The sequence below is a fragment of the Phycodurus eques genome, chromosome 16, assembly GCF_024500275.1.
Source record: "Phycodurus eques isolate BA_2022a chromosome 16, UOR_Pequ_1.1, whole genome shotgun sequence".
NCBI lineage: Eukaryota > Metazoa > Chordata > Actinopteri > Syngnathiformes > Syngnathidae > Phycodurus > Phycodurus eques.
This window is the reverse complement of record NC_084540.1, coordinates 12,776,661-12,802,020: the sequence shown is the minus strand read 5'-3', so window position 1 is coordinate 12,802,020 and position 25,360 is coordinate 12,776,661. Positions and strand designations below refer to the sequence as shown.

At 41.6% G+C, this 25,360-nt stretch overlaps 1 protein-coding gene across 5 annotated transcripts; it reads right to left on the bottom strand.

The window, feature by feature from the left end:
- Positions 1-375: 375 nt before the first annotated feature.
- On the bottom strand, positions 376-23,969 carry usp7 (ubiquitin specific peptidase 7 (herpes virus-associated)). Of its 5 annotated transcripts, XM_061700285.1 has the most exons (32): positions 23,864-23,969; positions 23,251-23,751; positions 20,355-20,459; positions 20,043-20,241; positions 18,355-18,493; positions 18,129-18,217; positions 17,900-18,008; positions 17,617-17,747; positions 17,257-17,311; positions 17,097-17,177; positions 16,246-16,336; positions 15,878-15,960; positions 14,805-14,914; positions 14,350-14,527; positions 12,566-12,710; positions 12,323-12,453; positions 8,397-8,531; positions 7,711-7,812; positions 7,532-7,637; positions 7,038-7,130; positions 6,886-6,953; positions 6,587-6,687; positions 6,330-6,483; positions 6,077-6,144; positions 5,707-5,815; positions 4,096-4,173; positions 3,927-4,027; positions 3,706-3,805; positions 3,131-3,250; positions 2,992-3,063; positions 2,800-2,890; positions 376-2,142 (listed from the first exon to the last, which is right to left on the bottom strand). In XM_061700285.1, exons 2-32 carry the CDS (start codon positions 23,333-23,335, stop codon positions 2,036-2,038), a joined length of 3,336 nt encoding a protein of 1,111 aa, XP_061556269.1. In that variant the 5' UTR covers positions 23,336-23,751; positions 23,864-23,969; the 3' UTR covers positions 376-2,035. The 5 variants fall into 5 exon arrangements, with proteins under 5 accessions (XP_061556269.1, XP_061556266.1, XP_061556267.1 ...); XM_061700282.1 differs by having other exon boundaries at positions 5,707-5,809; positions 23,251-23,942; XM_061700283.1 differs by having other exon boundaries at positions 14,371-14,527; positions 23,251-23,942.
- Between the last annotated feature and the right edge of the window lie 1,391 nt (positions 23,970-25,360).

Sequence of the window (25,360 nt, the reverse complement as noted above, 5' to 3'; positions counted from 1 at the left end):
TGTTACTGTACTGATACATGTTCAAATGATTAGCCACTTATAAAACATTTTCACGATGACAGTGATACTGATGGAAAAACCGAAGGCACTTTACAGCGACATGGAACCAAGGAAAATGATTGATTCGGTATTAAATAGGCAGTAAATACTACTTTTATACTAGGTTTACAACTTGCACATTGATGTCAGTATTACACAACCTCCTGCAAAATAATGCCAGATTACACAAAAAAATAAATAAAAATACTAATACATTTCATATTTGTATTGTTTGAGGGGGTTTAGTATGTCCTGGCCCTTGAACATGCATTGTTGAAAAAGTGATGTTCATTAGATCTGAAATCACAGTGGTCAACTGGTATGAACAAGCAGCAGTCTTTTGTAGAAAATTTTATTCAACATACATTTTCCAGCAAAAAGGCAATATACAGGAATAGTTGTCGTACACTGCTGCTACACTGAGGATTTTCAATTGGAAAAAAAAAAAAAGACGCGTGATTCTGCAGGTAATCTTTGTACTGCACTTAGACGAGACAAAACTGATGCAGTTAGTTTGGAAAACAAATGAAAATGTAACAGAAAATAATTGTCAATGGTACATCAGGAACACAAAAGGGGGGGGGGGGGAAACCTACACACGAAATATGAACAACTGGCTCCTTCTGTACCCCACAAAAAGGCGTTTCTCGTAAAATTTTACATGTTCATATTTTTAAATATACAATTCTTAAATGTAGTCTTTACAGAGCCGCTCTATGCACTGAGCATTCCATCTGTGCTGTCAAAAGAAAAAATAATCGTTAGGATGAGTTTCTTTCAAATGCTGGTTTTTAACTTTACACAATCCTCAAACGTGCCAACTCTACAAGTCTGCTGCTCCCTATCACACCAGCACAGTGCGCTTACTGCTCCTAACCACCAGGGGGAGACACTTACACAGAGCAGATGAGAGGAAGTGAGAGATGGATGGAGAGATGACAGAGCTGCTTTGGTGCTCCATGGGAGGAATGACTGAGAAAGCGGCCAAATATCAAACAAGAGAAACCCAGGGACTCTGCGTCACCCCAAAAATCCAAACTGCCAAACATTTTCCAGTCCTGAGAACTCTCTGATGTTAAGTGCCAGCGTGCAAGATGAAATACAGACAAATTTCTTCCTCATTTTTAACCCCGTTTTATTTTTTTTTCTTTAAACATTTGCAGATTCTTATTACTATATGATAATACAAGTTTTGCAGAAAGATCAAAAACAAAAAAATCCTCCCAACAAAACTAAGTGAGACAACTGTGCGTAAACGTGGAAATACTTAATTCGTTGTTGTTGCACTAAAAGGGGCGAGAGCAAAAAATGTAAGAAGCACACTCGGGCTGCGTAAAAAGATTGATGCCAACAGTTCCCAGCTGTTTTGTTGTGGAGAAATTCTTCATCCTCCCTGCCAATTAGTCCTCACAAATGTACTTCTACTCAGCTCTCCTCACAGCAGCAAGTCTTCATTTAAAATCAACCCACCCTCACCCCCTAAAAAAAAAAGTGAGGCAGATGAGGGAGAAATTAAGTCTAGAACTTTATGTATATTTATATAGATATATACATTATAGTATAATATTTCATCGTGTCGCACTTCTCCACTTATTAAAATCCTAATTTCTGCCACTTCCAGGCAACAACACAGGCAGTCAACAGTTAAGAGAAGCCAGAGAGAAAGAAAATTTAATTAAAGAGGGGCATGGCTTTAAAAAAAAAAAAAAAAAAAAAGACCCCCCCTCCCCAAAAAAGGGGAGGGGGGAAGCAAAAAGCAAAGTTGTTGTTGCTGTTTATGTTGGAGTTGAAGGAGAATCCATCAGCTGCAGCAAGATGGGCTGAAGACAAGAGCCAGTGCAGAGCTCACTTGTGTCCAGGCGGGGGGCTGAAAGTGATGCGCACACATACGAGAGCCCATACACACACACTCACTCAAGCGCACACACGTGAGGATGGTTACAGTCAGTTATGGTGAGAAGGAGGCAGGGAGGAAGAGGAAGGACGGCGGGCTGCTTTAGTTGTGGATTTTGATTGCTTTCTCCAGGTAGGTATAGCGACCTCTCTTTGGAGCTTTGTTGAAATGATCCAAGCCGAGCCATGGACGCGGGTGCGACATGTTTCCTGCAGCGCGGAGGAGGGACACGCATCACACACCCACACACACAAGAGAGAAAAGAGAGACACCTTTGTCAACAGGATCCTAGCAGCGCACTACTTTACACAGGTGATTCTCCATTGGTGAGCAAACAAAGTCGATACATTGAAAATACACGATTTACCGAAACAGCCAATATTTTATTTTTATTACTATTGCAAACATTTGGATGATGTCCAGAGGGTGATGTGCAGTAGGGCTGTCACTATCAAATCTTTTTAGATTGATTCTCGTATTGATCGAAGAATAATCACCCACCCATTAAACTTTTAAATTTTTTCTATTTTTTTTACTACCACCATGCATTTAATTTTCATTTATGAGGGATGGACTTCAATCCTTAAACTGCATGTTGGTAGCGAGTGAGTGCTATACATTTATTTGGTAAACAGTATTTGAGACAGGAAAATTCTAAATGGTTAGCAATGACCATTTTAGGCCAAAAAACACAAACTAACATTCAGCTCACTCATACTTATGTTATATGTATATTACACATCTAACAGTATCTTAAATTTGGACAAAGAGACGGAGCGCAAAATATCTGTGCGTGTGGACATGGGTTTAGGAACGGGTATCGTACGGAAATGATCTGCTAATTGTGTTGTGTCGTCAGTAAATACCTGGCTGTGGTTCAAAGTCCTTCAGGTTGACCTCGTACTCGTCTTCAGTGATGTACTGATGTCGACCCATCATCACAATGGCAAACTTGAACTGCGGTGTGGAGAACGGAAACATGTTACACAGAACAATGGCCAGAAATCAACATAAATAGACACTACACCATTTGTGTAGGTCAAAGTAGGATGCTGTACCTTCTCAAATTCTTTCTCTTGGATCTCCAACATTGTCTGGATCCTCCTCATCACCTCTCGAAAAGACTCACCCTGTTGGGAAGGTGGAGACAGGTGAAAACCAGACAGTAACACAGACACACAACACAGAGACACAAACCTGTCTAATTTTGAGCAAGAAGGGTATCCCAAACGTCCCGAAGACTTCCTTGTGGAAATGAGCGACAGGGATAAGAAGCTCGCTTTCCTTGTCCAGATCCACCTGGTCCACAGGAATCTCCTAAATAACCAAGACCAACAAGAGTGAGCGAGAGAGCAGCCATGGAGTTCATTAGAGCAAATTGTAACGCCTACTTATGAAATATGTTGCCATGCAAAAATATTGGTCACCATGCCCCGCCTCTCAAAGGCACAGGCATGTACACAGACACCACAATACTAAAGTATTGTACATTTTATACTTGCATTTTTTGTGTGCATTAAAAAAAATCTACAATGTGTTTAATAAGTATACACGTGTTTAAAGTGTGTGGGGTGAGTAAAACTATATAAAAAATATATAGTTTTTCTATAACGCAGATTTCACTAAATAATAGTGTTGCAGCTTGATTAAACACTGTGGGTGACACAGACCCGTGAGCACTTGTAGTGCACCAAAGAAACTGATTCAACTTGAAGGTTAACTTGGTGTAAGGACAAAGTAAACCTAGCATACAGACAGGGGCACTTGCATACCTCTATTCTGAAGGTGCGACTGGCAGCTGGAGATAAACATTCTAGAAGCTCGTCCTCCTGGTGAACCCCAATGATTTTATAGCTTACTATCTCTAACAGCCTGCAGGGTGGATGAAGGGAGGGTGGATTAATGCTGCGCACACCAAACAGGAAAATGGCCGCAACAGAGACACGCGCGCACACACGCACGCACACACACAAACGAGAGGGGGGGGGGATACCTAAGCTTCTCGGATCCTTTTTCGGAGAGCTCCACTGCCTTTTTACATTCATCCAACAGGTCGCGAACACAACCGTGTTTGTCAGGGTAGAGGGTGATCTCCTGCAGAGAGCATAGGTTGTGCTGTCCACATCACATAGCTACTAATGGGTATGTGCGCGCGTGCCTACCTCCTCTCTGAACTGGCTGTTGAGCCATATGGATTTAAAACTCCTCCTGTTTTCGAAGTCAGTGATCTTCATTTTCAACTGTGTGTGTAGGGAAAAACAAATTCATGAATACTGTATGTTGTGTGTTACAGTTTGCAAATTCCACACATTATTTGCTTTTCTTGCTTATGAGATTAAAATCTACCATCAGTATTGGAAGGCATAATACAGTAACTATTCACGTAATGGTGGAAACATATAGACCTCGTTCCCCTTGAACCAATCCTTTTATTTGCTGTAAAACACACTTATTTGCTGTTTTTGTGCTCAGGCCTATGGAAGCGTATTCCATTCACTTGGATTTTAAAAAAAACTTGTTTTTCTGAGTAATTTTTTTCCCACCTGTTTTTCTGATTATTTTTTATTAGTTATTGGGACACATCGAACTCACGTGAGAACTGCAAGTGACTCTTTGCGAACTCACTAATGGCGGATTACTGCTGGGCCGGGATTGTGGTACATACGCCGGCGAAGACGATTCAGTTGCACACCATGCGGGTCCAGTATTTTCATCAGTCTCCTGATCGTCTCGAGTCACCACGTAGCCAGCCTGAATGTATTTTCAATGCATCATCTTGTATCCATGGAGCATACCATATCTGTCCAATTGCTTCTTGACAAACATTGCTGTATCTAGCAGATCTGAATGGGCTTTCCTCCTGAACAAACGCAAAGTCCGCTGGTGCCAGCGTAAAGTCAACAAACTAATAATACCATCTATGTGACTCAAAGACAGGAGTATCTCCCAGTGTCTTAAACCCATATCCAAATAAAACTTGATCAAACTAAATAAGCCGGTCATGTTGCTTACTACGAAGTCCGCAAAGAGTCACTTGCAGTTTTCAGGTTCTCGCGTGAGTTCGATGTGTCCCGATAACTCAGAAAAACAAGTGGAAAAAAATAGTCCGAAAACCAGAAAAAAATAGAACAGGTGGAAAAAAATAGTCCGAAAAAGAGAAAAAAAATAATAGTCAGTAAAACAGGTGGGGGAAAAAAAGGTCAGAAAAACAGAAAAAAAATTCAAAAAAACAAAGCCTTCCAAAAAAATAAAAAATAAAAAAAAAATCACTCAGAAAAACAGGTTTTTTTATCAAAGTGAATCCAATATTCTTCCATACAGGCCTCTCATTTGACATTTGTCACATTTGCGAGCTGAGTGAGTGTGAGGCAGGTAAGAAAGTGAGGAGAGGGGAGAAGTTTAGTGTGAACAGATAATGCTAGACTTTAAAACAAAAATCTTATGGAATGGCGTGTGAGAGCAGTTTAGTTATTAGTTCATATCTGTCAAGTCTAAATTGTTTTTGAAAGTGTAGTTTCTTCTTCAAAAGCATTTGGACATTTATTGGAGTTCTTAAATGCAGGCAATATGCAAAAGTGCTTCAAAACAATCTTTGCACATGTACCAAGAACAACAATTCATCTACATAGACAAGAGCAGCTGACAGGAAGCATTTGAAACTTTTATTACAGCTTCTAACCTAGTCTGAAAGCAGCTGTGCACAAAGGATCATGTTCCTACACAACGTGGAACCAGACTAAAGAGCCAGATGGATAAAAGCAGAAAGTTGTCACCTGCTGATAGTAGAGTTTCTTGGGCTGCCGAGGTTTAAAGAATTGCAGCAGGTCCCGCAGCGTTCCCTCATAGTTGTGTCTGAGAGGATTCCCTGGACCGTCCCTGTACCTGGCCACCACACCATCAGGCAGGGGGGAGGATAGAGAAAAGGGGGAGAGGAGGAGGAGATCCAAGTGGAGAAAAGTGCAGAAAGGCAGTAGAGAGAGAAGAGGTGGGAGGAAGAGGGGAGACAACAAAATAAGGTGGGGGGGGACAGGTTATGCAACATTTCTGCGGCATGTCATCAAAGTCAACCTTGTCCATGACAGCACATGCAGGCTTCCATGATTGTGTGAATGTGTGCGTGTGCGTCTGAGACGAGCCTCCTACCCCTGTGACTTAAAGAACTGCAGCAGCATGGGATCTGTATTCAACCTCAGCGCTACTGTCTTCGCCACCTGACGCAAAAAACATCACGTTACTCTTCAGCTCCACTTGTTTAAACAAGGTTTTTTTATTTCACTTGCACAATAGCAATGACAGACCAGTGTCTTAATTCTGCCTCGCCGCACCAAAACAGATTTTAAGTTACTCAAAATACCGAGGTATTGTCTTCTTCCCTCGTTTCCCAGCAGTGCTTTACCTGAAAATAGTTCATGCGGTTGGACAGCGTGACCACAAAGCCTGGATCATTGTGGATGGTCTTGTCACAGAAAATGACATCTACTCGGTAGTAGAGGTCTCGGAAATACTCCTTGGCCGTTGGCAGCTCACTGCTGTCGTTCTCTGGGTCGTCCCTGCGTGATTGAAGGGAAACGGCTGAATCAAGACAGCAAAATGTGTGGCTCTCTCTGTTGCTTAAAAACAGAAAAAAACAACACTTTGATCAATGCGTCTTACTTCTGGAAGACAATGATGTCCCCGTCCATGAGTTCATCCAGGGCCTTGTCCAGAGAGACATCATAGTCCTGAATCCGCTCTGTTAGATTGGGCTTTACTTCCTGTAATGAACAAGGCATTGTGGGACATTTAGTGTTTTAGAACTGCAAAGTCAAGCTGCTTGCTGTGCTATGTATGCGAGAAAATTAGATGCTATGAATGTGCAAAAAGGAGAGTGTCAGAGACCGCTTGTACGAAAGGAGCAAAGTTAGAAAGAGGGTGGAATCTGTCAACAAGTACGGGATACAGAAATAGATCACCTCATAGAGGATAAGGCTAGTTTCCTGCTGAAAGCCTGCTCGCTCACACATGACTGGTAGCAGGTCTCCTGGTAACAGACAGAAGAGCAGAAATAAAGATCACACACTTTTAAACAAGTGTGCCGTGTTTTCTGGATGAGGCTGCTACTTACTTATTTTGCAGGATATAGGTGTGTAGATATGTCCACAATAATTTAAACTTCTTGTTTTGGGGTCATACATCTTCAAGAACAACATGACATCACCTGAAAGGACAAGAGATTCACAGAATACTCCAATACATTACCATTCCAAAATCAAAAGACAACATTTAATAATTTTTGCAAATAACATGGATCTGATTTTTTGTATTTCAAGTTATAAAGCATCTGGGCCACAATCAAATGAATGCCAATTGTAGATAATTAAAAGGTAATGTGACCGTACCATCATCTGTTCAGATGGTACATCACAGATGAGATGCTCAACATAGAACAAGCCACATTCTCTAAATAGAGCCAATTTAGGAAGGCTTGCGTCCCAAAGTGGATGCCATACTTCTGGTCATTTGCATCCTGGTCTTAAAAGCCTGTCCAAATTTTATTCTAATATATTGAAGTTGAAAGAGTTAGACCGAGTTGGATAAAGACTGCTTATTGGTACTTACGATCTTTGTCAAACTTGGGTAGCGTGGCCCCACTGGCTGCCAGTTCAGGATCCACTGTCTCCAGAAATATTGTCCATGGATTCTCATTGTCACTCAAGCCAATCATCTGAAGGAAAATCCCACATATGTGAGAAGGCGCAGTCAAAAATAAAGAAAAACACAGCCACCCAATCACTCACCGACTTGTTGCAGTCAGCCTCGTAGTCGAGCATAGCGGGCCGCTTAGTTCCGTTGCTACGGGCTTGCATGGGCCACAACCTCATCTGCTCCTGTGGGAAACCCTGCAAGCACATCAGTTTACTTTCACAATGCAACTGGAAAATCATAATTGTGACATGACTGTAGGTGTCATGTAAACCGATTCGACTGTTGACTAAACAGTGGTGTCTTTGTGAAGCAATCTGCTGCCTTGTATTGTTTAGAAGTCTGACAGCAGCATGTCTGCTTTTCACTGCATGAATAAGGACAATTTGCTTGAGTCGTGCTTTTGAAGTGCACACTGCTATTACCCTTCTGAGAATCAATAAAGGATATGCCTTATTTGGCAGTCTAATGTATAATAAGTGACGTTACCAATAACACAGTCAATTTTATGTTCAATAGCACCACCTGATTTTCTCAGTAACAAAATATTCCCCCTTTACATTCTTGTGACCAATAAGAGTGATCTCGTGCTATATTTTGGTGCATTTAGGCAAGCATGGATTTCTACAGTGCCAACAGGAACTGAATAAGAGAGAAAACAGACATTGTTTAAAAACCCGCCGACTGACTGGGACCACGCAAAGCAAACTTTAGGAGTGAAAGCAGCATCAACACAATGACAAAAATCGCAAAGGCTCTGCCAGGTCAGAGTATTCCTCACCATGGTCTGGGAGAGGTTCTGGACAAACTCTTGCAGCGTGGAGCTCTTCAGGACTTTAAAGACTGTGTATTTCACCTTCTCCTCATCATACATGTCATTTCCCTGATGACCACAGAACTGGTCCTCTGTCACCATCTGTACACAGGGGAAGCCATAGGATAAATATAGTCTCATGGTACAATGATCACAAACAGTACACAGAGAGACTAAACTCAGATGCACAAACTCTGATCTCATGCTCTTTTCCTGGGGCCACTACCAATGGACTGCATAGCATTTCATACAAATGAATTCTGCTGCCTTTCACAAGAGTCCACACTAAAAGTCGCCAGTATAAATCATAGGAGAAAAGTACAAAATTTTCAAAAGATTTGTCAAAAACATCCTCACAGTATCCTTTTGACTTGCGGTCAACACGTGAGATGACCCAAACAATCAAGGTTATCTCCATAAATAGATCATTTGGGTGGGAAAACCCAAAGTGAAAAATTTAATGGTTAACATTTCAGAATGCAAACTTTAGTCAACAAAACCCCCAATACGCTAGTAATTTAGGATCACTCAATGTGGAACAGCAAACCACAATGGCTAGGTTTTAGAATACAAAACACATACTGCATACAGTACTTTCTGGGGAAATGTTTCAGAATGTCAGCAACCGCCACAAAATGGCTAGGTAAAAAGCTGGTTTAAAATGTTATTACTAGTTTTATTCAAGTGTTAATCGGTGGGCAGTACTTTGCTCTCATGCGTTTCAGCAGCAGATTGAATGGTGACAAAAACAGAGGGTTTAACTGTCCACAGCAGACGGCCCGCTTACACAGCCAACAGTCAGGGCGAGGCCACAGTCTGACAAGATCCTTTAGTACAGTTTGAAATTAAACTGACAGCTAAGACAGCCACCATGTCAGCGGCAGTCATTCTGACCTGCTAACAGACTTATGAGAGTCTAATAGAATCAAATGCACTAAATAACCAACTATAATTAAAAAATGATTTTTAAAAACACATTCTTAAACCTGCCCAAGAGCAGGGATTCCTATAATTGTAATGCATAACTTTAAACAAGTGGTCTGGTCTCATAATTACGCTTTTATGTAAATGAAAAATCATTTTCTGCGAGTCAGGCCTGTCTCCTACAATGTAAAACCACTGTAACTGGTTATTTCATACATCTATGCAATCTGGCTGAAAACGAAGACATTGAGACAGAGCTTCCAACCTATAGAAATTCACTTACAGAACAATTTGTCCAAATGTCTGAATTCCCATATTTTGCCTCTGGCGCCAATAGAGTTAAAAAAAAAAAAAAAACAATAACCGTTCCGATCACAAGATGGAGCAATGTGTCTAGTGTTCATTGACTATATATACTTGTGTACTGTATACAGAGTATCTTCACAAGTATTCTATCATACTCAAAAGTATTCTATCATCTAGCATGTACACAACCATCAACCCATGTTACATGAGGGTTAGCACTAGTATTGGCTAGCATAGAAGCTCGTGCTGTGCGATATCAACATATATGCAGTGCAGTTTAAAAAATATTACCATATGATACAAACCTCTTTCATTTATCTCGTTATTTTGATCTGTGGGGTATTGGGTTAGCTGTGTTGCTACACTAATTTAGCGTCCGAGTTGTGGTTCATTTAAAGTCAGCTCAGCTCATACGAACAGCGTAACAGTCACTCTTCTATTTCATCATCCAGGCGCAAGATTCTGCTGGCATGACTGATCAATTACAGTCAATCCGTTACACAAATGTGACTCTTCAGTGAGGGTTGAGTGGTCATGCCTGGAGATTGGGGCGTAGGGATGTCGTGATAAAGACTAATGTTATGCTGTTCATGTGTGAGATTAATAAACGTCTCAGGCTGTGCAGTGTGCAAGATAAAGCCCAGTGTTGGAAAAAGACTGGATGCGGTGGTATCGGAATATATTTTATTGGAGTAGTCAGACATAGTGCAATCGTGAAAGACCAAATTTGTCTGTCTGAGGTACCGCAAAAAAAGTCCCACACCGTTGAATGATTTTTCACCGACAAGATTGAAATAAAACTTGATTGGCTGTCAGATAAGTTACAGTACTACATCACAAGACACATGACAAGGCTATTAATAAACTAGCTTTTGGATCGGTACACGACCGCGACGTGGAGTAAATGTCTTTTGCGGAGCCGATCAACGGCGAATTATGACAAAGCTGATCATCATAAAATGCTAATTACCGGCAGATACAGATCAAGCCGATCAGATCTGTTTAAAGTCTAGTTTTCACTAAACATTGATAGAAATATAATTTTCCTAGTGAACCATTTTTACAATTACGTACTGTCGTAGCTGCATGGTGGTGGACTGGTTAACACATCCGCCTCACAGTTCTGAGGACCCGGGTTCAAATCCAGTTTGCATGTTCACCCCATGCCTGAATGGGTTTTCGCCCACGTTCCAAAAACATGAAAAGTAAGTTAATTGGAAGACTCTAAATTGCCCGGAGGTGTGAATGTGAGTGCGGATGGTTGTTTCTTTATATGTGCCCTGCGATTGGCTGGGGATCACTACAGGGTGTACCCCACCTCTCGCCCATAGTGAGCTGGGATAGGCTCCGGCAGACCCGCGACTCTAATGAGGATAAGCGGTACGGAAAATGGACGGATGCGCCCTATTACAAAAGGAACACATTCACTCCCATTGACGCAGTATCCCTAAACGCACCTCGCGCACCTGCCGTGTGCCTGCCTTGTTTCATTCTTAAGAGTGAAATAGGAAATGCAGGTGTACATTCTTCTAGCATGTCCAAACAGGTCCCTCTGCTGGTCACTTTTAATATTAGTTGATTCACTGTATATTACAGTACACCAACATCGCAGAAGACTCTAGGAAGAGACTATTGCGCACACGTACATTGCAGGATAATATTGTGCAGCCCTAATACACAGAGTACACAACATCAAGGCACAATATTTTAATAACTGTGTTTTATTCTTGGCGCCGCCGTGGACGACTGGTTAGCACATCTGCCTCACAGTTCGGAGGACCCGGGTTCAAATCCGGCTTCGCCTGTGTGGAGCTTGCATTTTCTCCAGGTACTCCAGTTTCCTCCCACATCCCAAAAACATGCATGGTAGGTTAATTGAAGTCTAAATTGCCCGTATGTGTGAATGGTTTGTCTATATGTGCTCTGCGATTGGTTGGCGACCAGTTTAGGGTGTACCCCGCCTCTCGCCCAGTCAGCTGAGATAGGCTCTATATATATATCTATCTATCTATATATCTATATATATATATATATATATATATATATAAATAAAACCTGACACCAAGATCCCACAAGATGGGGACAAAGTAATACTTTTATTGCTTTGGCCTGAGCACAAAAACAGCAAATAAAAGATTCAGGGAATAATGGAGGATAGTTCCAAAGAAAATCCATGAATGCCTGTCAAACTTTGAATATGCGGGGTTTTACTGTACGGTCTATAATGTCTGAATACATACTTGCTACAATTAGTTGTATGAAGAACAAAGTGTTTAAATTGACCACTGTTTCCATTATGTGTTGTGCATAACTACCAATATAATGGATCTGAGGCTTTTTAATTTGCAGGACTAAATCTGATGGCTTGGCTATAAATGCTTTGTTTTTGTTTTTTTTTAGGGTGTGTGCCAACTAACATTTAGAGCAAACAACATCATTCACATCCACCTGCAAGCAGCACTACTGTAATGGTGCCATGCCAAACCAAAACAAGAATCCATGTGCACAAGCCAATATTGCCAACAATGCTAACCATGAGCTAACCAGCATCCAAGATTAACCCTTAAAAAAACAAAACAATGGTGATGGAGTTTCCGACCCCCTATTACAGCATAACATTTATATGAAAAGCAACCGTGTGAATGCTTCTCCTGATTTCCTACCTGAACTTGCATGTAGAGATGAGCCTCTTGACGCTCCTTCCTCTTCTGTGCCTCCACCCTCTTCTCCTCCTGCAGACGTTCCACCAGCTGCTGGGGTATGTCCACGTCAGTCATGGGTAGGAGCACCTCACCTGTGAAAAACAGAGAACGCATGTGTGTTAGCTGGGCCCATTACTTCCTCTCCCTATGCAGCCTTTCAAGGGACATGGGACGGTTGCACTCCATAAATCCTGTGTTACGTACTGAGCTTAGACTCCCGAATGTAGACCAACATGTACGCGTTGGTGCAGTGGCGAACTGAGAGGTCATCATCGTGTCCACCATAGTTGTGCTCAATGGCCTCCTCCTTGGTGCAGCGTGACACAACGTCATCGTCAAACTTGCACCACTGCAGGAGAGCAAAGAAAAGGCAGAGCAGGTGGGAGGGGAGAAGAAGCACTTAAGACAACCATTTATATTAAGTGACTCAACCAGATGCTTTCAAACAACATACAGTCAGGTGTTCAATGTATGTTACTAGGCTTTACATGACCAGGATTTTTGGGGCCGATCGCAGAGTTTAAAAAAAAAAAAACGATAACCGATCACAAGATGGAGCATTGTGTCTATTTAAATGACATACTTGTGTACTGTATGAGTATCTTTAAAAGTATTCATTCTCTAGTCCAGTGATTCCCAACCAGTGTGCCGTGGCACATTTGTCTGCCATGAGCAATCTTCAGGTGTGCCGTGGGAAATTATAACATTTTACTTAAGTGCTCAAAAAATTATTCATTAACAAGTTATAATGTATCTTTATTCCTCTATTTATGGCAGTGAGGCATAGTGACAGACAGAACAAATGCTCTTCTATTAGATGGCAGGAAGTACATACAGGAATTACAGTGCATCTACTTTTTGTTTGTTGGTGTGCCGTGAGATTTTCCAATTGTAAAATATGTGCCTTTGCTCCATAAAGGTTGGAAATCACTGCTCTTGTCAATCTAATCAGTCAGGTCAAACCAACATTACAGAAATAATGGATATACTGTAGTTGAATTACTTTATTGTAATTAAATTACTACGCACACACCGAAAGTTTAGAGTGGTATCATATTAAAAGTATGTGAACATACCTCAAGCAAGCCTTAAATGAAGGTAATCTCCCGAGCACCAGCACACGCCCCCCGCCCCTCATTTTGTTCTTATAATACACGCATTGCAATGTCTTCGCCATGGTAACGAGTGTATTTGGTCGCGTTTGAGTTGACAAGATAAAGCCCAGTGTTTCTAAAAGACGGAGTAAATGCAGAGTAAATGTCTTTTGCGGAGCCCATCAATGATCGGATCGGCAAATTATGACAAAGCCGATCAGCATAAAATGCTAATTATCGTCCGATACTGATCAGATCGGTGTAAAGTCTGTTAGAAGTCATGCTGTGGCTGATGTTCTGCTCGTGACAAAGCAAGAGAATTTTTAAGCAAAGCTGCTTTGGAATGAGTAGGTTTTGAAGATGGACATCAAAAGGGTCCATCAATAGTTACTGTATACTCAGTATATTTTGTGGCTGATGAGCATCTTCAACTGCATCTCAAATACTAGAGCTTCATCATCAAACAACACCAGTCACAATCGGCACAAAAGCACAGAATTTTTTGGTGGAATGTGTGTGTGTATATATATATATATATATATATATAGATAGATAGATAGATAGATAGATAGATAGATAGATAGATAGATAGATAGATAGAGATAGATAGATAGAGATAGAGAGAGAGAGACTCAGCGCCCTTTGCACAATGGTCATTGCACCGGACTATTGCAATATTAGTCATTCAAACTGCTCTAAGTGCTAGAGGACTCTGCATCTTTTTGCACAATTGTTTTTGGTCAATGTCTTTATGTCTCCAAAGTGTTCTGTAAATTGACTGTCTGTTGTACTAGAGCGGCTCCAACTACCGGAGACAAATTCCTTGTGCGTTTTGGACATACTTGGCAAATAAAGATGATTCTGATATATATATATAAAAAAAATTGTTCTCACTATTGGTTCCTTGACACTCACTTTGCCGTCTCCCTTGGGGTTAAGATAGACGACGTAGTGACCGCCATGGTTGTCCCCGCTGTGCACGAGCACAGCGTGCAGGATGTAGTTGGCCGGGTCCTTGGAGTCTGGCTTCTGAAGGAAGTCATCCAGCGGTAATTGATCTGGAAACTCAAACCTATGGATCACAGGACAACATCAAAATAATAGTACTTATGATATCAGAAGAAATACAAAAGCAGAATTAGCACCTCAGAGAATGTTTTCTTGATTATATTAAACACCATGAAGCAGAGCTGTGCAACTTTGGTGATTGCGAAGGCCAAATATGTTCGGGGGGTGCTCACTAGTGTCCACAGTAGTGTGTGGATGTGACATATTACACTGTGGACACTGAATACATAAAGTAAATAGAAAACACAAAAATGGTGTGATGTGAAAAGGTTTCCTTCTACCTGTCATTAATCTTGATGTTTTGGTCAGTCTGTGGGTCATACATGAACCTCATCAGCTGCAGGTGAAGGATTGGTGGAAAGGTTAGAAACTTCACTCCTTTTTCAGCTTCCTGTACACCAAACAAACAAGCACCTGGTAAGGCCATCACATCCTGCATTTTTACTTAAATGCTTTCATGGCAGATTGTAGGATGCCCTTATTAGGTTACAGCAGTGATTACCCACCACTATGCTGCAGCCCAGTGTGTCACACGAAATTATCCAATTTCAGTTAATTGGTTTGAAAATTATATTTAGGGCTACTACAAATAATGTATCTTTGTTCATCCATCTATGCCAGCGACGTATAGTGACGGGCAGGCAGAACAATTAAATACTTTCCACTAGAAGGCAGAAGGCACAAAGGTGTGTATCCACTTTTTGTGACATTTTTTTTTAGGGTGTTCCATGAGATTATTCGAATGTAAAATGTGCGCCTTAGTTTTGTGAAGGTTGAGATTTGTTTAGGGCTGGGGGGAAAATAAATAAATAACACACCCCCGCCCCAAAATAAAAAAAATAAAAACCTGGAACATGTTTGCGGAGTCGGAACCAATGTTTCACACCAACATTTATTGCAGACGGATGCAGTGTTGATAAGCACTGATAAGCTTTGCCAAAAACGGCAGAGGAGCGTACGTAAGTGATTTTTAAGACACTATTAGATGTGCAATGTACATATATAACATGATGTGAGTGACAAAAATAAAAAATGCTATCTTTTTTTTTTTTTTGCATAAAATGGTAATCGCTAAAGTACTATTGCTAATTGCGAATGCTAACCGTTTAGCAAAGGCTGACACTCAGTACAAACATATGCAATTTAAGGACAGAAGTCCAGCCCTCATAAATGAGAATAAAATGCATGTTAGCAGGGGGGAAACCAACAAACAAAACATTTGTGGAGGGGGCTAAGCGATTACTCGACGAAATAGCCAGGATAATCGATTCTAAAAAGATTTGATTGTGGCAGCCCTAAATTTATTGTTTACATACTTGGGAAAGATTGTGGTCAAGTTACAATTAAAGCTTACCTGCAAGCCATGCTCTCCTGCATCATATTTGTTGTCCCCATCTAACTGTTCAGTTGCGACATAATCCTTGAATGACTCAAAAACTGGAGAAAGGAGAACATTCATCAGATTAGACACCGAAACATCAATGAGCCAATAAGTGGTAGTTTCCAAAATTAAGAGATCAATTTTAGTTTCTAGCAAAAACAGAAGGCGACTACGTTTATATGTATATTTATTCGGTTACTGACCAACACTATTTAATTAAGTCAGTTTACATTCTATTTAATTAAGGAACCTGAAAAAGCCCTAATATATTGGTAGATAATGACAGAAGCACTGCTTTTGAAGTTTTAAAAAAGAACAAAGGTCACTATCCTCATACTTACTGTTCTTCTTTCCTTTTATGCTAAGCTGGATGTCATAGTAATCCTCTATCCGCTCCGATCGGTAGTCCACATGCTTGCACTGGATGTATGACTGTAGAGCACCACACAGACACACTTATGAAACAACAACGACCTAGATGCCTAATTGAGCTAAAGACTATAGTATTTGGAAGATCACATTTATTTTCATCTTTTTACCCAACACAACATTGTGAGCACATTATGTTGCCAAACAAACTCAAAAATGCAAGCCTATTCGCAACGCTGTTTAATAACTACTACAGTTACAAGAAAACATGAACCCTTTGGAATTACCTGGATTTCTGCATAAATTGGTCATAAAATGTGATCTGATAATCTAAGACGGCAAGAGACAGTCTGCTTGAACTAATACCACACAATTATGTTTTTATGTTTCAATCACATACACCATACCATGTTAGTATACACAGTGCAGGGTGGAGAAAGTAAACCGTGAGGCTAATGACTTCAAGAGCTAATCAGAATCAGCCAACCTAGGGTCCAATCAATGTGACAAGATTGGAGATGTTGGTTAAAGATGTCCTGCCTGATTGTTTGTGTGTGTTAAGTTTAGTTGCCAAAACCAGGCACTATCATCTATTCAATCCAAAGGTACATTGTCCACCCTGCATTGTGATATTTACATTGTTCACACGGAAACATAATTGTGTGGTATTAGTTTAATAAAACGGTCTTGTTGTGGCTTAGAAGATCAGATCACATTTTATGACCAATTTATGCAGAAAACCAGGTAAATCCAAAAGTCTTTAAAAATGTGCAACCACAGCCATGAAGTCTGTGATAAAGAGAATGATGCAGAGAAAACATACCACCATCTTTCCCCTGAAGAGTTTAGGGATTGTTCCCTCAACACAAGTTCCTTTCATTTTGTTCTCCACATTGTCAAGGAGCTGAAAATCGCATAAATCAGAACACTTGTCTCCAGCAGTCACACAGACAATGTGTAACAGTTGTTTCATGAGAACTCACCACCCTGCAGAGCTCTTGAACATCATGTTGCATGAAACTATCTAGCGTTTCCCACCTGCAAATCAAATGGAAACACAAACACAAAGCAGCGATGTTAGGATACAGTAGCTACAGTGGTACATTCCCTCTGCTTTGAGGCACCATACTGCCAAAGCAAGCAATGTGTATCATGCATACATTAGAGAGGCACCATACTGCCAAAGCAAGCAATGTGTATCATGCATACATTAGAAAGCTGGTCTACTCTATTTTACTAGCAACAAGCAATTGGAAAAAAACTAAATTAACGTAGACAGTCACTTCTAATTCTAAACTTAATGCAAGACACATAACTAGAAAAAAAAAAGCTTTAAATGTTACCCAAAGGACTTTGTGAGTTTCTTTGTGCCGACAGGCTTGTCGCTGTGTTGCAGCTCATAGAAAACCCTCTGCAATGCCAGAGGAACGCTCTTGGATGAGTCGTCTCCCTCTGTGGGCATCATGTACACTGCCTGTAAGGACAGAATTGACAGTTTATAACGACTAATTGTTTTCTTTGAATTCTATTCGTAGACAAATTAACTGATCCAAATGTTTAGAATTTTAAAAAGTTTTAGGATTAAACCATCATAGAGGAAATGTGTGAAAGCATCAAATAGCTCACCCGACGTAGTTGGTTGGTGAAAAAGAGTGTCTGTAGTAGGCTGTTCATGTAGCAGGTAGCTCCTTGGTTCTTGAGTCCTACATAGCCTGTGTGTTTCTTTGAGTCCCAGCTGGTCACATACAGAGAAAATGTTACAAACCTTAACAGACCCAGACTAATAACAATCCAGCCTTAGACAGCATGGACCCAAAAGACAAAACAAAAACAAATAAATAAAAAAGCGACGTACGCCACTCCGTGTGGGGCATCTGCCTGGACGTAAACCTCAAATGTGACTTTGTCGTCATCAATAAATCCCCTCTCTGGGTCGGTGACATCCTGAAAAACAATGTTAGGCACAAAGTTCATATGTTCACCAGAAGTTTGAAACAAAAGACTACCCAGGAAAAAAAATAACACCAAAACATTTTGTTTAAAAGCGTCCGTGTAGAGTCTCAATATATGCATGTACTTACACTCCAGGACATGAAGTTGGAAAAGCCCCAGTCATTCTCTTTGTGAAAGAACAGGTGACCAATCCTGCGACTGAATGACTTCTCATCGTCTTTGTAGTTGATAATCTTTAGCATGGCCTGTGCATGGCACGACCATGACCTGAAGACGACACCATTAAGAACCACTGTTAATATCTAAAGGTTCTCTTCACAATGCTGGAAAAGTTACTATTAATGAAAGTCTGTATCAAGAATGTCAGATTTATAAATAAAACACTGTCAGACGAACAAAGCCACTTACTGTAAGAAACATAGGGCTGAACAGCTAAGTAACACCTGATTACATATAACGAAATATCGCCTTCAAAGAAAAATGTATGGCTGAATTTATTTTTGGGGGGGGGGGGGGGGGGGGGAGAACTGAAAATGTTGAGATGAATGCTTCTAATGTCTGACATTAAAACCAGTGGGGGGGGGGGAATCAATTCCATGTGCATTTGATTACTCTTTATTTTACCAACTATACATCTGTTGTCTAATTTAGCTTGTTTTTCGTCACATACCATAACATGCACTTGTTGTTGACTTCATCTTTTACTACTCTTAAAGGCAACGCAGGTTCAGAAACCGCCAAGTAAAAATGAATGGAATAATCATGGGACTCCTACATTGATTCTTTTCCTCCGCTTAGTGATATTGTAAAATTATTTATTTTTCTGAGCAGCCTCTGTGATATATTTTTATTTGAAATGTAGACATTACATTTGAAGAGAGTGAAGTATGTAAGATTAATTACTTTTGTAGTTATATGGAGTGGACCCATTTCACTTTTGGGACTAATGGAATGTAATTGCGGAGGTATATCTTTTAACGGGAGTTAGAATAGTTATTCCCTCACCGTGTGATGTTCATTCACCCATGACTTTTGACTCAGTAGTACACCCCTAAAGAGTGACACAGTTACAATATGTTTGAACAATTCAGTGGAGGAGGAGGGTGCGGTGGCTGCAACACGAAGCGGTCCGACTAAAGGGGGCTGCCCGGTGGTGGCCGCCTTGAGCCAGGACGCTTTGCTTGGCGAAGCGGAGGCCCACGGCAACTGATCTGGGCCCATGGGTCTGCGCTTGCTGGGCCAGAGGTTGGTGGAAACAACAAGACGCCTCTATCTCGCCCAGTTGATTGTGGAGACGCTCCTGACAGCCGTAGTACGCCGTCCAATTTGCGACGCTAAGCACTCCTCTCAACGCTGCGCTCACATGGGCCAGTAAGCCAGTTTATTTCTTTAGACGTACACACATGGTTACGTGTCCAAATTAGGTCCTTTTACACTCAAATTAGGAAGTGAAGTGCTGTAGCAGGCTGCCGAAGCGGCTTGGCTTCGTATAGACGGCACAAAACTACATTTTAAGCACAAAGTCTCATTATTTTATGCAGAGAATATGCCACGCCAATATCGAGGCACTTTTCATTTCTTGACAACATGAATATTGTGACATTCCTACATACGATAATTTTTTTCATACGCTTGCCCGATTGGGAATGCTTTATGTTTTGCTCACTTGCCCGTGAGTATTTTTGACTTGCCACAGGCAATCGGGAATTGGTAAACGTTGAGCCCTGACAAATAAATGCTATTTATTAATTGTATTAATAGTGTGCCTGTGTAGTCTGCGGCCTAAAAAGCCATAATTCCAAGAAAAGACACCTACGTTGAGTCTGATTCTGCATTGCACTGCAAGAAGAAGCCCACACTCTTCTGGTGTGGCCGGTCAGGGTAGAAGCGTGGCATCACCATGATCTTCCATGGGAGATTGCGGACAAAGCAGGAGGGGCTGAGAACTGATTCACTGAGGCGGCTGAAGCGCTCCACCACAAACCTAAAGGTTGCTTCTGACCGCCAACTAGTGTCTGGGGCAAGTAAAATTTTGGAAATGAGAAACAGAAGGCCTCCAGTTCTCACTTAAAAGGGGGTGAGAACAATGTAAAAATACAAATATTGTGTCAATGCACACCCTCCTCACCATCCTCCATATCCTCCTCTGTGTTATTGTGTCCGTCTGCCATGGCCATGTTACCATTGATTACTGGGTTGGCCGGAATTCTTGGAGGGTCGTCGGTGTCCCCAGCTGCAAAGACAGAGCCAGTTGAGACAATGCCATAAGTCTGTCTTCATGAAAGGTGGACTGCAAAAACACCACAACCAAATTTTGTAAGGGGGTTAAAAAAATATTTTTATTTTTTTTTTAAAAAATATTATTTTTTTAAAATAAAATAAAATCATAATTCTACTTGACGTAAACATTTCCGTGGGATGATATATTTGTTGAAAAGTAATGATCTAGAAACATAATATACAGTCCTTCCTTGGGAGGTTTTCTTCAAAAGGTCATGTGAATGTGCTGATTCACAGACAGTGGAATAAAGCAATATTGACTTACTCAAAAATTATGCAGTTATAACACCCATGCAGGTTTAAAAAACAAACAGGGACAGTCATAGACCACCCAATATCATTAGGCAATTAGAACTACAATGTTGCATGAAACTGTAATTCAAACATTCAGAAAACTGCAGATGAATTTCAGCCAAAGCATACAGCCATATCAACTAAATTGATTCACCATAAGAAAATTTAAGTCTGCCACAGTCCAGACCAAAATCGATTGAAATCGAAAAATGTGTGTACGGTTACCTAATGGGGGCTGTGAACAAGATTCTCTTCACAATCTAATGAATCCTAACCACTTTTGTAAGCAAGACTGTTAAAATATTAACAATATGATTGACTGCTATAATTAAATTATGATTGTAATTTTTGTATTTATTTTATTGAAGTGGGAAGACAAAAATCTAAGAACATCACTATCTGTTAAAATACAAAGTTAAATAAAGGTTTAACTAACACAATAGCAAAACAAGAGCAATGCAAGAAAACAGATATTTTCCATTGAAAGCAATGTGCATACCAACTCATTTTAATCCTTAATTTGGGGCTGAGTTTAGGTGGTGAAGGACATTACTAAATGTTTTTAAAATGCAAGTGATTCCCCTTAGTCTGCATAAAAAATATTAGCTTCCTGCAATTCTTTAAGTTTAGAATATATGCGCCACTCATGTTGCTTAAATCGCCCTGTGGCTGGCAGTGTTTGTTTTTAATACCACAAAAATAAGGTGTGAACATAGTTATTGAATATGTAAAAATTGCGGACAACAGGTTTGGGGACATTTGCTCCACACAAGAAGCATTAAAAGTAACATTCAAAAGGTCTTAAATACCTCGGGATTATTCTGTAAATTTAATTGACTATTAGAACAAGTCGGCCTACGTGCTGGTGAAGAACGCTTGGCAGTGTGCGTTAAAACAAAAAATCAAACCAATAGGGATAAGTGACGCAGTGATGCTGAGGGTTCGCAGTCTTGTACTCGGTCCAAAATGAACATCGGGAAGAAAAACACTTAAAATGGTCAAGGCGCTGACGTGCAACGGGTACAACTGCAATGCTGCTGGCAAGTATGCCCCGAGTACAGAGTGGGCTAACAAAAACAGAGATGATTAAAAATGGCGAGCTCCATGCTGTTAGGGCTACCATACAATGAAGCAGCAAATCCCCGCGCTACCCACAGTGTGGGCCTGGCCTGACTGCGGCGGTAACACCATTACTATAAACACACAGCCATCAAAGCACAATTTAAGATCATTTGGAAGAACATACAAGTGTTTTATTATGACTTGTTGTCCCAACCGCAATAACGGCAGATTACATACTACTGCCAATTTGGCCAGCCAGGACTGACGCATCTGCGTTAGCAACTTGGCTCTTTAGCAAACAGTTAGCCACCGTTCAGTCGCCACCATTAGCTGCCGTGACAAGTCCGAGCCTGCAATAAATGATAGAGGACAAATATCACCAAGAACTACACAGCATTCACCCAGTGTTATGTGCGAGGCGCTAAATTGAGGTTTAAAACTGGTGTCGTTGCCTAGAAGTAGGTTGGAAAACACAGGCCACCATTTTAGAACGCCACACACCCCTTCCGTCAGTGTTAGCGCATGAGGCTAACTAATGTGCTAGCTAGTCAATATACGGAGCCAAGTTGGGCCTTAAGGCTAATTGAATAGCTTCAAAATTAGCTGCCCTGCTAGCAACATCCATGCGTGTTGCCGGCTTTACACATCAGAAACCGACCACCATGTACATTAGCAAAATTACAAATATAGCCCAAATTTATGGGATTTCGGGTTAGAAGGGCCAAAGGCGAGTTTCGACCTCACAGGCCCGCTTGTGTACTCACGTCACCAAACACGATGCTAACGCACCATCAGCGAGAGGCTGCCATAACATGACTTGGGCGAACAGCTTTTGAGAGTGGGTTTTCACGCCTCGGTCACGTACAAAATGATTCGTGGGCTCTTCAGGCGAGAAGGGCTGTCAAAAATCCACCCACCCGTAGCCCCCACTGAATGTGAATGTTTTACTCAGCAATATTTCTATGTTAATTACCACACCAACAAGCCCACTGTTTACAAACAACTCAAATGCACATCAGCACTTTATCTGTATACCTTTCTGTCTGCTCACTTAAGGTACAATAAATGAGCAAACACGAGCAGCAAACAGAAGGAAAAGTATCCTTTCTTGACACACGAACGCTTTGCAAGACATTTTGGGTTGGACGGTATTCTGTGGCATCGTCAAACAAAACGGGGAAGCAAGCGGACTCAAACTAACAAGCTTATAATGCAAAACGAGGTCAGCTCCACGCACGTATGCTGCAACGGACGCGCAATCAGCACAAACGCAGCCGGTTAGCTACGGGCCCTCATGTTTACTGTAAAGTTCAACTCTCCTCGCATGGATGCAACTTCACGCAAACGCGTCTATTATTTGACAAATGCTTCCATGTGCAATCACTAACCTTCCATTTCCATATCCTCTGGTTCACTGAGCTGCTGCTCGCCGGCTTTCTGCTGCTGCTGCGTGTGGTGGTGGTGGTGGTTCATGTTGGCAGCTTTTGTCGTTGCGATGCGGGTCTCCCTATTCTCTCGGTTGCAGTCGACGTCGCCCGAGGCCGGGTCGGATGGGAACCAGGTTTTGGACTGCTGCTGAGGTGTGGTGGGATGCGCAGGTGGGGTGGACCGGTCGAGCCTCGGCGGCCGGGCCTGCTCTGCTGCGACCTCGGCCTTGTCCGCTGTCAGCGCCGGGGAGTGAGGAGGGGAGGTCGGCGGGGGAGCGGGTAAAGAAACGCGGACGTATTTGCTCGCTATTCGCCCAATTTCGGCGCCTTTGGTGGGTGCGAGTAGCTGGCTGGCGGCGGGTGGCGGTACGACTCGGGGCTCCGAGGAGGGAGGCCCGCTGAAAGGAACTAAATTATTCCGGCTTTCCACCGGGAAGTGTGGAGCAAAGACACGACCCGCACCTGATGGAACAAATAGCCGGTTTACAGCTAGCTTAGCTACCTGACACACGGTAGCCAATAATAAAGGCTGTAGATACAACAATGAAAACAAAAGCTCGTGCGGTAGACACACATTCAACAACTTTGCCTGCGATATCCCCAGTCCGTGTGCTCCTCCGTGTGTCCCTCGTCTGGGGAAGAGCGGAGGAGAAAGCTATCCATTCAAACCAGGTTGCCAATCGGGAATAGCACTGACGTTAATTTGGAAGTTCGCGGAGACGAGAGTCGCCGCGGCCCCAATCCGAACCGATTCCCCTTCGGAAGCGTCCCTAACAGCGCGAATGACAAAAATCGGCAAGCCGTCGCATTCCCGTCAAAGAAGTGCCGTTCCCCAAGAGGAATGTGCCTGATCATGCAAGCGTTGTGACTTGAGCGGCGTTGGCCCTCGACACGCTCCTCCCGTCTGTTTGTGCGAGGCTCAGTGTGTCGAGTCAAAATGGCGGCCGCGCTTCTTCAAAGAAATGTCACATCCGCATGGAGATCCAAACAGTTGCCCAGCCCCGGCCGGGTTCCCTTCCACGCCGAACCGACACGTTAAATACTCATCATTTGTGCGCCATCGTTCGGTTAATTCAAAAAGTACGAGCAATTAAAAAGATGCACACTGACATCTGACCGCCTTTACTCTGCTACGCTGGGGGAGGAAAAAAGCCAAATAAATAAATTGAAATTGACATGCACGGACAACCAGTTTAACACCCGCTTCGTCATATTCGTCATTTTATCTGAAAATTGTTACGAAATGGAATCGTTACGTATAGCTATTTTCACCATTCTGATTTTAAAAAACAAACCCCCAAAAACCCCGTATATTTACACTTCTTAGCCCAAACTGGGCATTCAATCATTAATCATTCATCATTAACCCTTTAACGACCAATACAAAATAATTTGTATTTTAAATTTCCTTTGGGCAACAACTACTTTTCAAAATATGAGCCTCCACCAAATGAGGGTTGAAAAAAAACCATGTGATCATTCATTTAAAACATGGTCAACCAAACTGCTGTGCTGAGCTTATTATATATATTGATTGTTTCGAAAAAAATAATTGTGCCATTTTTTCCCAGAGTACCAGTGATAGTTTTTTTCCGTCACTGCACCTTTACCTGTATACTCACGCAAAGTCGCGTGATTCTGAGAAGGAGTGGACGTAACGTAAATTTGTCAGCTTCAAAAAGATCAAGTGAAAAACGTCCAAGCAATGTGTGCCATCACGTTAGCTTGTGCTCATCTTTGTCGGCTTTGGCGAACACCACCACGAGAAATGTGTATTGATAATAACCCTTTATGTCTGTGATGTTACTTGCATCCATGCGTGGTCTATGGTTTTATGTATTTATACGAGAACTTGTTATGAATATTGACAAAGCGGTCACCTGTCAGTTTGAGCGGAAATGGAATGTGAGGATGTGACGAAAACGTGTACAACGTGTACACACACAAATTCTAACTATACATTCATATGAACACGAAACTGTCACTACCATTTATCAAGTAAATTGAGTCATCTTTTAAAATACCAGACAAGTCAATTTGATACATTTGGTAAATAATACACTCTGTTGGG